This window comes from Hemicordylus capensis, chromosome 2 (assembly GCF_027244095.1).
Source record: "Hemicordylus capensis ecotype Gifberg chromosome 2, rHemCap1.1.pri, whole genome shotgun sequence".
In the NCBI taxonomy this organism is placed as follows: Eukaryota; Metazoa; Chordata; class Lepidosauria; order Squamata; family Cordylidae; genus Hemicordylus; species Hemicordylus capensis.
In genome coordinates this window covers 109,816,663-109,832,515 of record NC_069658.1, presented here as the reverse complement: position 1 = coordinate 109,832,515, position 15,853 = coordinate 109,816,663, and the positions used below count along the sequence as shown (strand labels likewise).

Below are 15,853 nucleotides of genomic sequence, written 5' to 3'. Positions count from 1 at the left end.
ATTTCAGTGGATCTTTGTTGTAACTAACTTAGACTGGAGCCTAAATAGTTTAATTTTGGCTAATTGTTTTGGATAAGCTTCAAAAGCTTTTGAACTAATTTTTGAATGATCATATTTTCCATATATGTTTTCATTTCTAAACAGCTCAATGGTTATTCGAGATTTAACCTTGCGCAGTGCTGCTAGCTTTGGTTCTTTTCACCTGATCCGTCTATTGTATGATGAATACATGTTTTACTTAGTCGAACATCGTGTTGCTCAAGCCACAGGAGAGACACCTATTGCAGTCATGGGAGAGGTAAAGCCACAATCAGAATATTTTAGCAGCTGATTTAAAAATGAACTGGAGATAAATTTCTCTAAAATGTGCAGTTAATAAGTTGATGTGCCTTGTAAGGCGGAAGTGAGTTTGCTGTTGCAATGAATCTTGTTAACATAGGATTTGGACAAGATAAGTGCCCATATTGTGATATCTAAAACTCTAAAGCTTAAATTCCTGAATCCATATCTGAGGCATTTACAGAAACTAATACTTTTATTTTGCCTTGCATATATGTGTTCACAACACTGGGCTTATTCCTGCATACTGAAACCTATTACTGTTTTCTAATTCAGTTTGGTTCTGAAACATCTGTCCTTTCCTTTGAACATGCAGACTTGCTTTGTGTTTTTGATTATTCAACTTATTGGGTGGGGGGAGAGGTGCGTCAGGGCAGCTGTCACTGTAGCAATCCACATCAGTAAATGAGATGAAATAATCAAAATAGTTTATTTGCTTCTTCCTAGGCAAAGTAAAGCTAATGTGTTTCTCCCAAAGTAGAGTTTTTGCCATATTCTAATAGTCCTCTTCTTTTTTAGTTGAAGCTGTACCATTCTTTTATTTTGATTATATCAGAATTCTTCATGAAATGAGTTTGAGAAAATCTGATGCCTTCTTTCTGAATGCACTATTAGCCCTTATAAATAGAGGTTCAACATCATATATGGTTATCTTAACTATTCTAGACACATCAAAGTGTAACCTTGGAATTCTTAGCCCTTCTGGTATATTGTAGAATATTTAGCTCTTCTTGGGCTTCAATTAACAGAAGCTGACATCTTGACTGATCGACATCTTGACTTGTTAGGTTCTCCTAACATCAGCACCCATGCCATGCTAGCCCTCACACTAGTCCTGGAGCAAGGGCACTCTTGCACCAGAGCACAGATACTCTCAGAGCTCATCCATGCATTGGAAGTATTGCTAAAGCAAAAACACATCACTGTTTTTGAAGTCAAAGCACTTCAGGAGTGCTGAAGAACTGTGAAAGTACTTGCTTGTTTGTGCAAGCATGCCCATGCTTCAGGACTACTGCAGGGGCCAGTGCAACATGGTCACTCATGCTAAGAGTGCACATGCTGCATTAGTCACGATATTGGCCACTGTGTCTTATGACGAAAGGGGCAAATCACTCAATGAGGGTTCCTTAAATTCATTCACCAAGCATTACAAAAGCTTTTGCGGCATGTTGACTTTTTGCAGTCTTACATGCCTTGATCTCTTTTCTCTTTTCCTTCCCTCTTTTCTCCTGGATGGTCTTCCAAGTACTTCTTAATAGCTTCATATTAAAAGGCTTTATGGGGTGTGTCATATGGTAAACATATTATTACCATGATTCTAATCTTAAAGCATGGGATAGCCCCCAATTGCTGACTGATGAAGCCCAAAGATCTGTTCTTAAGATGGACCACTTTATGCTCTGAAGATGGTGTTCCTGTGGAGCTGTGGGTTTCCGCTTTTGACAGAAAAGATTACTGCTATAGAAACAGTTAGGATAATGCTTTGGATTTTTAAGAAAGCATTTTTTTTTCCCTTGTGCAGTTTGGTGACTTAAATGCTGTGTCTCCGGGAAATATGGATAAAGGTTAGTATTAAGTATGTTATAGAACTTGTATATTTTAACTGTGAGACATATTTCTAATATAGAACATTTAAAAACAATGCCAGAAGGAATATCCAAATTTATTGGCAGTGTAAACTAGGCTTAACTGAAACCAGTATGATATAGTGTTGAACCTGTACACCATTTTGAAATCTTGTCATCAGTTATTAGAATTAAGACCAGTGTTCCCTCTAAGAGGGATTCCCAAATGTTGTGGACTACAACTCCCAGCATCCCCAGCTGCAATAGCCTTTGCTTGGGGGTTATGAGAGTTGTAGTCAACAACGTCTGGGAATCCCTGTTAGAGGGAACACTGGTTAAGACACCACTGTACGCTGAGAGAACATGATCAAGACTTCCGAGCATTGTAAACTAAAAGGAGCAGAAGTCAACAATAAAACATATAGTACAGGAACAGGAATTATGATCGTAATGCAAGTAATAAAATGATTAAATACATTAAAGCAGGGTACACTGCAATACATTAAATACATTAAAGCAGGGTACACTGCAATACATTAAAGCAGGGTACACTGCAAGGGTAGCAGGGTACACTGCAATTCAGGGTAACTGGAAACAGACTTTCAACTGTAAATGTTATAAATGACAAGTTAGTTGACAAGCTGAATACTTGGCTCCAATGCAAACTAGAGGGATAAATAGAGCCCAGTCAGGTGCATTTGTGCAAATTAGCCTAGTTAGTGTTGTATTTAGTTACAAACTGGTACCAGCCGATGCAGCTAAACCACGGTAATTCTAGAGTTGTTCTAATTACTAGTCAGAAAAACATAGATCTTTCAGAGTGCAAGATTCATGGTGGCTTTATTTGTGCAGATGAAGGCAGTGAAGTTGAAAGTGAAATAGATGAAGAGCTGGATGAAACCGGAGAGCCACAAGCAAAGCGAGAGAAGACTGAAATAAGCCAGGCCTTCCAGGTGGGCTGCCTGCAGCCGGTACTTGAGAGTGGAGTACAGCAGAACCTCCTGAACCCTCTTCACAATGAGCACATTGTTACAGCTACTCAAACTATCAGACAATGCAGTGCTACTGGAAATACATATACTGCAGTCTAACAAATATTAAAGCTCCTTTTTTCAGATTATATTAGCCCTGTTGATATTGGGCTTATCATGGGGGAGGGAAGGGAAGCAAAAAAGAAGTCTGAAGGTTGACTTGTCAAATTTTATCTGTGCTTGAACATTACTTTTACTGGAGTTGTGAAATGGAATGAGTGTATGTATTTTGCCAGGTCTCTTTTTGGGGGAAAAATATCGGTAAATACAATCATTTTACACTGGCCACTTAATATTAAGAGTTTTCTTAGTTTCAAGAGTCAAGAAGGGTTTTTGCGAAACTTAATGTTAATGTTTTTGTCCTCTTTATAATTAAAGTAATTTAATTTTTTTTTCATAGTTTTTACAAAATATTTTAATGTTAACTGTTAGTCCTGGTGATTTCGTATAAATAGGGTCTTTAATTAAATGCACTCTGAAATATCAAGAATTTTCCTCTTTGATTTACACTGGAGGCATGCTCATTTGACAGCAGCTGCATTAGAATTGTTTTTAAAAGGCAACTTTAATTGGAGAAAACTGGAAGATTCTATTTTGATACATTTCAGAGTATTCAGGGGATGTACTGGAAATTTTATTATAATGCTAGAGAACATAGACCGTCTTCTTTCTCAGAGGAAGAGCTATTCTCACAGTTGCAGGATATAAATGAGAGCTCTGATAGCATGTGGTAATGTGTACTTAATAAATGAACATACGACACCATCACAGACAATGCAAGCTTCTTAAAAAAAATCAGTTTTAGTGATTTGCATACCAACTCGTCTCTTTTAAGACTACTGATTTCAGGTACAGTCTGCCCAAACATTGACTCTGTGCAACCTCCATTCATTTCAAAACAGCTTGTGCAAGGTTAAAAACATACTATATTTGGATTCAAGCCAAGGTTTCAAGCCACATTTAAATGAGTAGAGGCTATGTTGCAGTAGCAGTTGGTGGACTGTGCCTCTCATATACATATTGGACCACTACCCAGATGCTTTCTGCTCTTCAGTGGGACTGGAGATGTTAAATACTGAAGCTAAAAAAGCATCTTGTTTTTGTTTTGTTTTTTGGTTGGTTGACTTTTTTTTAAGTGTCTGTGCTACTTATGCTGAACTGAACATGCAGGAAACTGTTCCTTTCAGATGACTTTTTTAATTCCATGTCCTTTTCCTCGTGATAGTTCAATCTGCTGCTCTTGTTAAAGATAGTTTATAGGATGCAAGGAATGTAGCAACCTGCATTGTAATTTTGCTCAAGATAATTCCTGGTTCTTAAGTGGATTTCATTTTATACAAAAAAAAAATGTTTAAAAGGCAGTGAAACTGGCACATGTCACTTGTACTTATTTCCCAATTGTGTAGAATTTGAATAGGTGGCTAGACGGACCATTGCCATTTAAGAATGTACATCAGGGATCATTGTACCTCGGCTATTACATGGTGCCTTAAGCAGAACTGAAGCTAAGATTTTCTTGTTAATAACTCTTACATTGATTCAACAAAGTGTGCCTGTCTTCTTTCTTTTCCCCCCCTTTTCAAATTCCCTAAACAGTAAGGGCAGGTTACATAATCTTCAAAAGTCAAGATTTTTTATTAGCTAGTTTTACTATCCCTCTTAGAGTGACAGCCTATTACTTTCTTATTTATAGCTGAATTACACTTTATTACTAATCAGATTTTTGTGGTTGGGGTGGGGGGAGTGGGTAAAAACAAAACTAGCTTTAACAATGTCAAAGGTCAACACAATAGGTTAGCCAACTCCCAAACAAGAATTTATATATATTTCTAAACCCTTGTCTAACTTTTAATTTTAAAAAGTAAAGTAAGCAAATCTTTTAAAAGCAGCATATAGTTTCAATTTGTGCATATGGTGTGGGGTCAGTCTGCTATTTCATTTAATGGTTAAATCATACTATATGTTTCATTTTTTTCTTTTAATTGGCCTGTCATAGATATAATGGATTAAACATTTTAATGGTTTTTTTGAAAAAACCTGAATTTTCTTAGTTTGATCAAAACAAACCAAAAATGAAGGAAAGCACAGACAAGAGATTACAGATTTATAGCAAGGCTTGTATAAATGACTAACAAAGTTGTTTGTAATTGGTTTGAAAAGACTTATTTTTAAAGTTATAGTCATCAAATGCTTGAACAAAATATGGAATTATTGGTATATTTATAGCACACAGGTTGATCCTAGGTTTTTCACAACTCAAGTGTTTCTAGACTTACTCATTTTTGTTTAATTTGAACATTTCTGCTTCTAAACTAAGCTTTAATAATTTGCTTAGAATTACAGAATTTGAGGCCTACTGACAGTGCGGGCAGAACTAGGTGCTGTACCTAGTAATTCCTGCCACATAAATTAAACTTATTGTATTTTCATTTTGTTTCCCTGTCATTTAAATATGTTCTTATTTTAATTTCTCAAAATCCATCACGTCTGCACCCTCACCAAATTAAAGCTGCACCCCTCACCAAATTAAAGCCCTCACCAAAACTAAGCTGTGATCGTTACTCCCTCTCATTGTGCATTATGAAATGTTTACACTTAAATACAGTGAAATTAAATGTAAAAACAAAGATACACTTTTCAGCATAGTTTTTTAAGGTTCTAGTGAGGATGTTCTGTATTAGATGAGATTTATTTACTGGTATAATCTTTTGAGATGGCAAATGTATGTTTTCTTATCATTGTCCTTTTTTTTAATGTTGGAATTTATTTGCTTAAAGAAATGAATATAAGATGTAAATTTAGTTTTCTGAGAGAAACAGAGCTTGTAAACTCTCTATGATTCAGTTCCCACCCCTCCCACTCCCAGTTGATCACTGTATTCAATGTGCCAAAAAGTTCAATACAAAATTGTATCCATATGTTTATATTCTGATACGAAAGAAGTATTCCAGTCCACAGTGGAACCATGCAAATAAGTTGGATCTCGGCAGTCAAATACTGTCCGGAATGCATCCAAAAATGTTCCAATAAAAACAAATCTTTTTTTGGTTAATCTGAATTTCTATTTTACATTTTAATAATTGATTTCATGGCCGCTGATAATTTATGCATTTATACCGAGAAACATTTGATTTATTATGAACAACTGGTAGGTCTCACAAATCGTACAGGCCCACTGACCTGCATTTTCCCCAGAGGCTCTTCAGTATAGTATGTCATCTACATGACTTTGAGTAACATTTTGATAATATACTTCTTGTGCCTATGTACTCATACCATTCCTTATATTGCAAAATATGAGATTAATAAGGGCCAGAATCTAAAGGCTCCCAAGCATGTGCCGAAGTGCTCCTCTGCCCACAACCAAGGCTTCCCTAATTCCCTCTTCCAGCTGCAGCTCCTATGTCCTGCATTAGATGGTGCTCCAGAAGTCCCCTGACTTTTGGGAAGGAGCTCAGAAGCTTTAGCCTATGCATAGATGCTTTCCACATATAAAGCTTTGGATCCTGATTATTGTCTCAAACAAAATAATTGAGATTTAACTATCATATGCTGCATAGAATGTGGATATTATTTCCATAGCAGTAAAGTTGCAGACTTGGAGCACAATTTCATGTATGTTTACTTAGAAGTAAATCCCACTATGTCCAATGGGATTTACTTCCATGTAAGTGTGGATAGGATTGTAGCCTTAATGCATTGGTAGGGGCGGGCATTGCAGGAGAATGGACTCATACAATTTGTGGGCAATCTTATCTTTAAAAATTGGTTTAAAGAATAATTTTAAAATGAAGACTTTTGGCTCATGAACAAGTAATGCAGTGATCAATGTCAGTGATATTGTTGAACTTCTTTCTCAGATGCAGGGCCCAGTTTTCATAAGCTTTTCAGGAATGCAAAATAGTTGGTGCTGTCACTTTAAACTAACAAATGTTTGTACTGTCTTGTTAAGATTTTTTGCTTTGTGCTTATTTTTGTATTGTAACTTGGAATTACAACACTACTTTAGAAACTGATCACCTTCTTTAAAAGTTACCAATGTGCAATGTTACCACATTTGGTTCACCAATGGGTGATAATAATTGAAATAGTACTGATGGTACCGTCATTCAGGAATGTACAGATCTACATACAATTTCTTTAATTTAAAACGAGGTATTTGTAAGCATCTGAAACACTTTTCTCAAATTATTTTCAGTAAAACATTAAATATATTTGCAGTTGTTACAAGGCACAATCTGCAAGAAAATAGATTAGTTTGACATTATTGCAGCCTAATTTCATTCACAGAAGTGGTTTTATACCTTAAGAGGGAAAATTAATTTACATATGGCACTAATTTCAGAATATGTAACACTGACTTGTGAGAGCAGTATCAGTTCCTGAAAATTGGGCCCTTATTCCTGCATTACAGGTCAGTCTCTCTGTATATGGTTCAAATGAGTCAAAACGAAGGGAAATGCTAGTACTGTTGCTAGATTGTTTCGTGACTAAAGAAAACTGGAATAGAAGCATAAATGCAGTGCTTAGTTCTAGTGTTAGAAAATTCTTTTGATGGTAATGCCTTGCATTAACCCTTTGAGCATTGTACATTAATCTGATGACTGGGACAAATGTTCAAGCAGTAAGAGCACTAAAAGGATTATGAGTGTACTGTGACTATCCTCCTCCAACAACAATCTTATGAAATTAATATTATGTGCACATTTTTGCAAAGAAATGGAGGGGGGCATGATTGTGCCCTATTCAAAGAACATGAAATGCTCTACTATGACCCTCAAGCAAGCAATTTCCCTTTTTAAAAAAGAAAAAGATTCTGGCTTGGATCCCAAAATGTCACTGTATGAGTGGAAAACACTTCCCCAATTTTTGCCAGTTCTGTATACTTTCTGCAGCCCTCTGTATCCCCTGAAAATCTGCTCCTGGGGATTGGTAGACACTCCAGAACATCATAAAGTGGATCTGCAGCATTAGGGCAGATCAGCAAACATCCGAGACTCATCCGTGATTCAAAGTGCATTCTCTTCATGCAGTGTCACCTTTGGATTCACGCTTCTGGTTTTACATTTTGCTATACATATTCTGCACATACATGTGCAATATCCCAGGCCTGTCCATCAAAGACATGTCCCGTCCCGTCCCCCCCCGGATTAAATACTTGAAATTCAGACAGACATCTAGTTTTATGTTTAATAAATTTAGAGTAAATATTTACTGCCATCTATTTATGCTGCCTGCAGAAAACTAGGATTTCAATTATTTTACATAGAATATGGGGCAATCATTTGATCCAAAAAATATGAACTGTAAAGTACCCAACATATTTTGAAATTTTGCTGTTTAATAATTTTATTTCCAAATAGTAGTTAGAATTGACAATCTGTAAATAGAAAATGTTTTTGCCACCATATCTGTAAATAGTCACACAAAGGATGTAATCATGATCACAGCTCAGTGAAGCTATATGTGTTTAGGGGAGATAACTGTGCACCTGGAGGTTTATTTCAATTTTCTACCGCAACCACTGTGCTGCTGAAGATACAAGTCACATTTTGAAACTAAATATGACTTGCTTCTTCAACAGAGTGAGTTACTATAGCAACAGCTTCAAAGAATTCTCTGTGCACATAGTTTTACCATCACTCATGTAGCTTTGTTCTATTACAGCCTTGGTCCACTACATGATTCCCCCACCCACCCCCACAAGCTTTTTACTTAATGTGGATTGAGATGTTTGTAAGGAATTCAAATTTTAAGACAAATTGTTCATGTGAAAATAGGGCACATGGACTGTAGTAATGACTAAAAAAGAAAGTATAGATGTAAATGCCAAACCAACCCATTCTGTTGATCAGCCCTTTGAACTTCCAACATAGTCCACTAGAGGCTCAGTAAACCTGATTTTGTTGCCTGTCTGGGACTGCCACAAATAGTGATGTTGTCAGGCATCTAGCAGCTCACAGTACATGATTGGTGGGTCACAAGTTGTGCAAACCTGTTCCAAATACTATTCTGGAAAATTTTAGTCCATTGTTTCCATGTTGTATCTATTAATAAGCAGTTAATGCTATAGCTGTGCTTATTCTGCAAGAAATTTGGAGTGATGCATTTGTCCATTAGTGTAATGCAAGTAAGTTACCAACCTTTCTTTACTCAGACAAGCTATTCAAACTAATGTATAAATTAAAAATAAATGCAATACTCAAAGGGTTTTTGAATTTTATTATTCATAATGATTTACTGTAAATGCTTCTCAGTTTGCATGCCTTGATCATTGCTGCTAGTGATTTTATGTGCCAGTAAAACTGAGTTTACGTTACCAATTTTACTTAATAGTTAAAGCCACTTACAAAGTGACTGCCTAAGGCTTTGTTTGGGTTTTTAAGTTTAATTTTGTTCTTTGTTTTGTTTTTTTGTTTTGTTTTGTTAAAGTAATATGCCTTGTTTTCAAAATAATTTGTCTTAAATTTAGTTTTATTCCACCCCCGCCCCCTCATTTTTATTTTGTTCATCTAAGAAATAAATTATTATGTTGGAATTGGAAGCCCTGAGTAATATTTGGTAAGGATTTCTGTCTGACTGTTTAGATTTTAAAAATGAAATTCACTCAAAATATGTGTTGGGTCACAAAATGTTGCATACCCCATTCGTCTCACTCTGGGTGCAGTCCAGAAAGCACTGCTGTCTCCCATACAAACCAGATGGAAAACGTGTAGAAATTGCCTGGAAGGAATGCTTTGTGGGTTACATCTTCAGTATATCTGCTTATTTGGAGTCAAAGAAATAACTTGCAAGACAGTTGAATGGTCACCAGCCTTCACTTGTGGCAGGTAGCACTGCACTTCTGCAGAATAATGGATCATTCTTTATGGCCAGCTTAGAGAGAAATTCTAAATATGCAAGTCGTATTTAAGTAAGGATTATTTACCAAACTGAATTCTTAAAGAGGAATATGTCATTGGTTTTTCTGAAGTGGGATAAGTATTACTGTAAAACAGCATAGAACATTTGTAACATAACTTTGAAATCTTGAAACTAAATCCTAAATGTAACTTTGATTAGCAAAGGCCCTATATACTACATGAAAGCTGTCTGTTAAAATGTACCAAGCATTTTCTTGCACAAAAAGGTAATACAGAGCCTCCAGGTAGCTTTTAGGGCTATATTAACATAAACAAATACTTAGATTTAAAATTCTAATTACAGCTTCAACACAACCAAATGTTTAACAGATAGTTATAAAGAATACAAATTTAACCAAATTAGGTTTTCCCCTCATACCTTATTTTTTCCATTTCAAATTTGACTTTTTAGAAACTAGCTAGTGAGGCTGTAAAAATAACCTTTTACGTGCCTTTTTAAAAGCTTGGAAATTTGTGCCTGGAGTGGTAAACTTTAGTTGGGTTAATTTTACAATGTGATCCTATGCATCTTTTACCAAGAAGCAAGTCCTACTGTTTTCAGTGGAGCTTACTCCCTTGTAAGTGTATTAGGATTTAAGCCTTAGTTCTTACCAATCAGTAACCTTACTATCACTCAGGGCTTTCTTACCTTCAATGTAACTTATTTTTGTGTGTTTATTTTATAATTTGTATTTTTTGTTAAGTGCCATCATTTAAATTTCACTTGGTAAGTGGCAGATCATCATGCTGTTCAGTCCCACAAGCACAGAAATGCAGGAAACACTAGTAGAACATATTGGATCTTTTTATTTTCCAATTGACTGAATATATAATGTAAATGAGGTAAGCAACTTTTTGTAGATTGTATGTGTAATGTAATGTTCTTTTCCAGTTTTTGGATTACAGTTGAATATACTTTTTAATTATTTAAAGAAAACATCTTTACAGAATAACGTGATGGGTTTTGTATAATGTATTTGATTTTGTAAATACGTATTTCCTGATGTGATTTTTGTGAAAATGCTAAATCTTTTAGTATATCATGTCCTCTCAAAATTGGCAGGAGCTAAATAATAGTTTGTGGGCAATTTGTATTGTGTACTGTACAATAACTGGGGAACTTTTATAATTATAAAAATATATATTAACTTTTAGTGTGTTGTTTAAACAAATGACTGGAACATACTAAAGATAGTAGGATTTTTCTGAATATTTCAGACTTGAACTCAGGCTAGCTTTCTTGTGTTTTTCAAAACAAAATTGTGTCTTGTCTTTTAAAAATCAATAAATTTGTTTTCTTGTTACAAATATATTTGAAATGTTTCCATTGTTATTAAGAGAGATGATGGATGGAAGTATTTTTTTAAGCCTGCAACATCAAATATATATTAAGATACATTTGGAAGGTGGTTACATGGAATTTTTTGCTGGATACTGTTTTCTAAGAACATAAAAGATGTTCAAATGAAATTTAACATCAGTACAAGTTCTGCATCAACACACATAGTACAGATAAATTATTTGAAGGGTTGTTTTTGTCTTAACTGAAGACCCACAGATATTGCCAGTATGTCCATAATTTAGGAGATTTATGGATACATAGCTACCTAATGGCACAGTGGGGAAGTACCTTGCCTAGCGAGTAAGAAGTTGCCAGTTCGAATCCCTGCTGGTATGTTTCCCACACTATGGGAAATACCCATATTGGGCAGCGGTGAAAGGCATCATCTCATACTGGAGATGGCAATGGTAAACCCCTCCTGTATTCTACCAAAGAAAACCACAGGGCTCTGTGGTCACCAGGAGTCAACACCAACTCAATGGCACAACTTTACCATAACTTTATGGATACATAGCTATGTTCCATATTAGGTTCGTCCCAACAGTATATTTGACATATGCGTCCTTATTTAGCTAAGGCAATTATCTCAATGAACCTGAGCTGCAACAAGTTAACAGGAGGAGGAAGAGTCCCAGAAGCATACAGTAGAGGGGTCCAAACTATGTCCAGGTGCTCTGCCTAACTGGTGAATCAGACAGCAAATACATAAGTACATTATCTGCACTCTCAGGATCAAACTAGAAATGCATGCAAATGCATGTTAAAGAGGCATGCTTCCAACTGGAAATACTACCTCTCACCCAACCAGGAAGTGCAGTACAGAGTTTTGCAGCTATTTTCATATTGTACTAAATGGATTAGCTGCTTAGCGATGGTCAGCAGTTCTGCAGCCCTTTGTGCATTGGATATGCATATGCAGGCACATGTGTGTCAATATAAATGCACTGTCAAGTTAGGGCTTCCATTATTTTTTCAGAACTAGAGACAGGATGAGCAACAGAGGAAGAGCTCAAAATACAAACTTCTTCCTCTCAAATAAGGGTGGAGCTAATTTAAATCAGGTGAAGCCCATCTTGAATATACCCCAACTTGAAATGGGGCTCACATTGCACCTTCACCACCTGTTACTATCTTCTCTCTCCTTCAAACCAAAAACCTCTTATTGGGATTAAGGAGGTAACCATTACAGGCAGCAGAGGGCTCCCATACCGAAGGCCTCAGCTGCAGTTGGAAGTTGTGGGGCTTGACTGCAAGCTCCATGATTCCTGGCTGCAAAATGACATGCATCTCCACTGCCCCCTACCCCTCTTCTCCAAGGGAGGTATCTGTTGGCTAGGAGTGGGACCATCCTTGGGACGTGGCGACCTGGGCCATTGCCCCCAGCCCCATGCTGGAGCAGTCTGCCCTGCAGAAATTTATCTTTTTTCCCCAGCCCAGGCAACCAGTTGTGCTGTAGGAGCTGTGGGCAGGCTTGCCTACTATCAAAAGGCTCCCTACAGGCTGCTACAGCTCACTCTCCACCTGGACTATCGGCTGTTTGGTGGTGGGCAGGACTTCCAGAGAGAGGCCTCCTTGCTGGCCTCTGTAAAGCTCTCCAGTGCAGAAGCTCTCCCCACAGCGAGATGGGAGTGGGTGACAGAGTTCCATCTCCAGGCCCTCGAAAAGAGAAAGAAAGAAAAAGTCATAGCTGTGCAAAGGGAAGAACGGCACAGCGTGGAGGGAGCGAGAGAGGGCTCTCTGCTACTTGCAAGGCAATTCATGTGTGTTGCCGTGGTTCCTGTTGATTTTTCTCCACCTCCGGTAATCCAATCTTTCACAGGATGGGGGGAGGATTTCCATGGGAGGGTGAAGTGCCTTGATTTTTCCTGTCCCTCACTCTCAATCTTCCCGAAGTTTGGAACAAGCAAGGAGATAGTGGGGTGCAAAGGAAGATCGTTTGTCCTTTATGCAGTTAAGGGTGTCGGAGAACTCTGCTGCAGCTAGAGGTTCCTAATTTGTAGAAATGCGGGTCGCTCTAGATTTTTCCACCTGTCTTTCTCCCCGCCTCTCTTTTCAAATCCAGCCTTTTGCAGGTTGAATCCTTCCTGAACAGAGCAGTGAAAGCTTAAGAAAAAGCTTGTCATAGCAAACCACTGCCTAGCCCTGCCAGACTCACCCCCATCCCCAGTCCCCGAAGCACCCCAGGAGGAGAGTGGCCAGCACTGGCTGCCCACCAGAGCACGGTGCTGTGCACACTCTCTGCCCTGCAGGCAGCCCTGAGAGTATGTGCCTTCCTCCTCACAGCCAGCAAGGGAAGGTATGGGATTTATCCCTTTTTTCATTACATCCCCCACCGCTTGTATATTTATGGAATGGCTTGCTATAGGGCTTTGATATCAGGCACAGATGTAGGTAGGGTGTGTGTGTGTGTGTGTGTGTGTGTGTGTGTGTGTGTGTGTGTGTGTAAATGCACTATATGTCCAAGCTGGTTGGACATGTCCAAAAGCCTCACTCACTCACATTATTTACTCAGTATATCATCAGTCTGTATGATTCTGTAGTCAGATGAAATGTTAAGGAGGCCCCGAACATGATGATTGGCCCCCAGCCCTGTGCACACACACCCCGGGACTGTCCTGGCTAGGAGAAATAAGATACAGCACCAGCAAAATCAGACTGAGAGGCTGTTCTCACAAGCAGCCCAGACCGGATTTGGCTGTTTGATGAGAAGCACCAGGTAGCATGTGGCTCCAGGCGGCACCTCGGTGGCAAACTTGCCTAGGGAGCCTGCTTCTTAAACAAGGTTAAGGGAGCAAGCACTCCCTTAACCCCATTTATCTGACCGTGTGTCAGTGCCAGCTACTTTCAGCCGGTACTGCAACACTAGGGGATCCCCACAATGCATCGTGCACCAATCCCAGGGCATTGTGGGGTTTCCAGGGGCTGAGGCAACAAGTCTCAGCCTCAGAGTGACCTGGCCTGCTCCACACTGCATGAGGCAGGGCTGATTGTGTGGGAGCGCAGAGTGCCCCCCACCACTAGAAAAACAGCTGTCATCTGGAGAAGCCTTCCCCTGCCTGCCCACCCACTAGGCCATGTGGATGGCCCCAGTGTGTCCCAAGAACCACTAACCCCACCCTCCATTTTTCAAGTGACTGAGTGTTGCAGTCATACAAGCCAGATTATTTTCAGGGCAGACAGGAATGGCAAGCCCCCTCTCTCTCATCAGAACTGAGAGTACTGACGATATGTCTGTTAATTCTAGACAGCAGTTGGGAATACTTTATTCCAGGGATGGGCAAGACCCTGCCCACAATCTTGATTCAAAATGAGTTCCTCTAACACAAATTGTTTCCCTATTCCAACGGTATTATAGGGTTAGCAATTTCATAGTGGCAATTATGGAAGGACATTTTTTGGTGCTTCTACTAGCGGAAGAGGAACCACCCAAATGCATGTTGGGTGTTTCCCATTTATGTACATATGGGCTTGTACAAGAGGTTGTGCTGACACAATAATTAGGTTGGAACAATGGTGAATTTCTTTGCACAATGTGACCATGTGCTATGTTCTTATGTCTGTTTAATAGCATTTATGCTTGTGCAAGATTTGTCTGGATGCTGTCCAGTATTTCCAGGCTGGATGCTGTCCAGTATTTCCTTGTATTCCTAATGATGCCATGATGAGCTTGACAACATAGTCCAAATACTTCCTCCATGGCCCAGTTCAGACATAATACGGAACCGCGGGTCCAACAGACACATGGTTCCGCACCCCTCCCCCCATGGTTCCGCACTCCCTCCTCCAGTTTCCCATCCAAGTTCAGATATTGGGAAGAGGGGCCTCTATGCAGTCAGCGAGACTGCAGAGGGGCGCGGGAGCTAGCTGTGCAGACTTCCTTCTTGCTTGAAGGATAGCCCGCACAGCTAATAGCAGCTGGAGCAAGGGGAGGGGCTTAATCCCTCAACTCCAGCTTGAGAGAAGGCTAACAGCAGTGCTGCATTCGAATGTACTACTACCACAGACAAACCAGAGGTCGGGACAATGAAACCTAAATATAACCAAAGGTGACTGGGCAGGGAAACAGCAGGTCCATTTTTCCCTTTAACTGTAGTTCCCTGGGTTCAGAAATCTGGTTAGCAAAACTGGAGGTAAAGGGATCTCCAGCTTCATATTTCCTCTGAACCCTGCCAAATATTCCCCATCCCTTCCCTTTCTGAAAACTTACCTTGTGGGGTAGCTGAAAGCGGGCTGGTGCCAAGACGTCTGTTGTGCCGAAGAACACTGCTTACTAAGAATTCAGAAGCTCCAGGAAACTCTCTGCATGCTCAACAACATTCTGGGGCATGATAGAAGTCTCACTTTAAGGCCTCCCTATCACCAATGCCACTGCTGTCAAGTAGGTAAGAATACTATTTTAAAGATAGCAGTGCTCTCATACTGAGCATATAAAGTGGGTGATTAATAGCTTCTACCCTCGTAAACACAAGACAATCTTATGATTGTTTAACTAAGCTTTATTTAGAAACAACTCCATTTTCCCCCTCCCTTTTTCTTTCTGACTCCACCCCCCACATGCGCTACAGGATCCCCAATGGGACAAACTTCTAATTAACAAAACATAAATGATGGTTAGATAGAATACAACAGTGGGCTAATCTGCTAGAAACTCAGACTGGATGAAGTGAAGTTCAG

General features: G+C 38.9%; 1 protein-coding gene across 5 annotated transcripts in view; it reads left to right on the top strand.

The window, feature by feature from the left end:
- RFX3 (regulatory factor X3) overlaps window positions 1-11,149 on the top strand; it is a 306,542-nt gene extending 295,393 nt beyond the window's left edge. For all 5 annotated transcript variants that reach the window (XM_053292401.1, XM_053292402.1, XM_053292400.1 and 2 more), the window contains 3 exons: window positions 145-298; window positions 1,862-1,904; window positions 2,757-11,149. In XM_053292401.1, coding sequence (XP_053148376.1) covers window positions 145-298; window positions 1,862-1,904; window positions 2,757-2,995 — 436 coding nt within the window. In that variant the 3' untranslated portion in view covers window positions 2,996-11,149. The remainder of the gene's footprint in view (window positions 1-144; window positions 299-1,861; window positions 1,905-2,756) is intronic.
- Window positions 11,150-15,853: the final 4,704 nt, after the last annotated feature.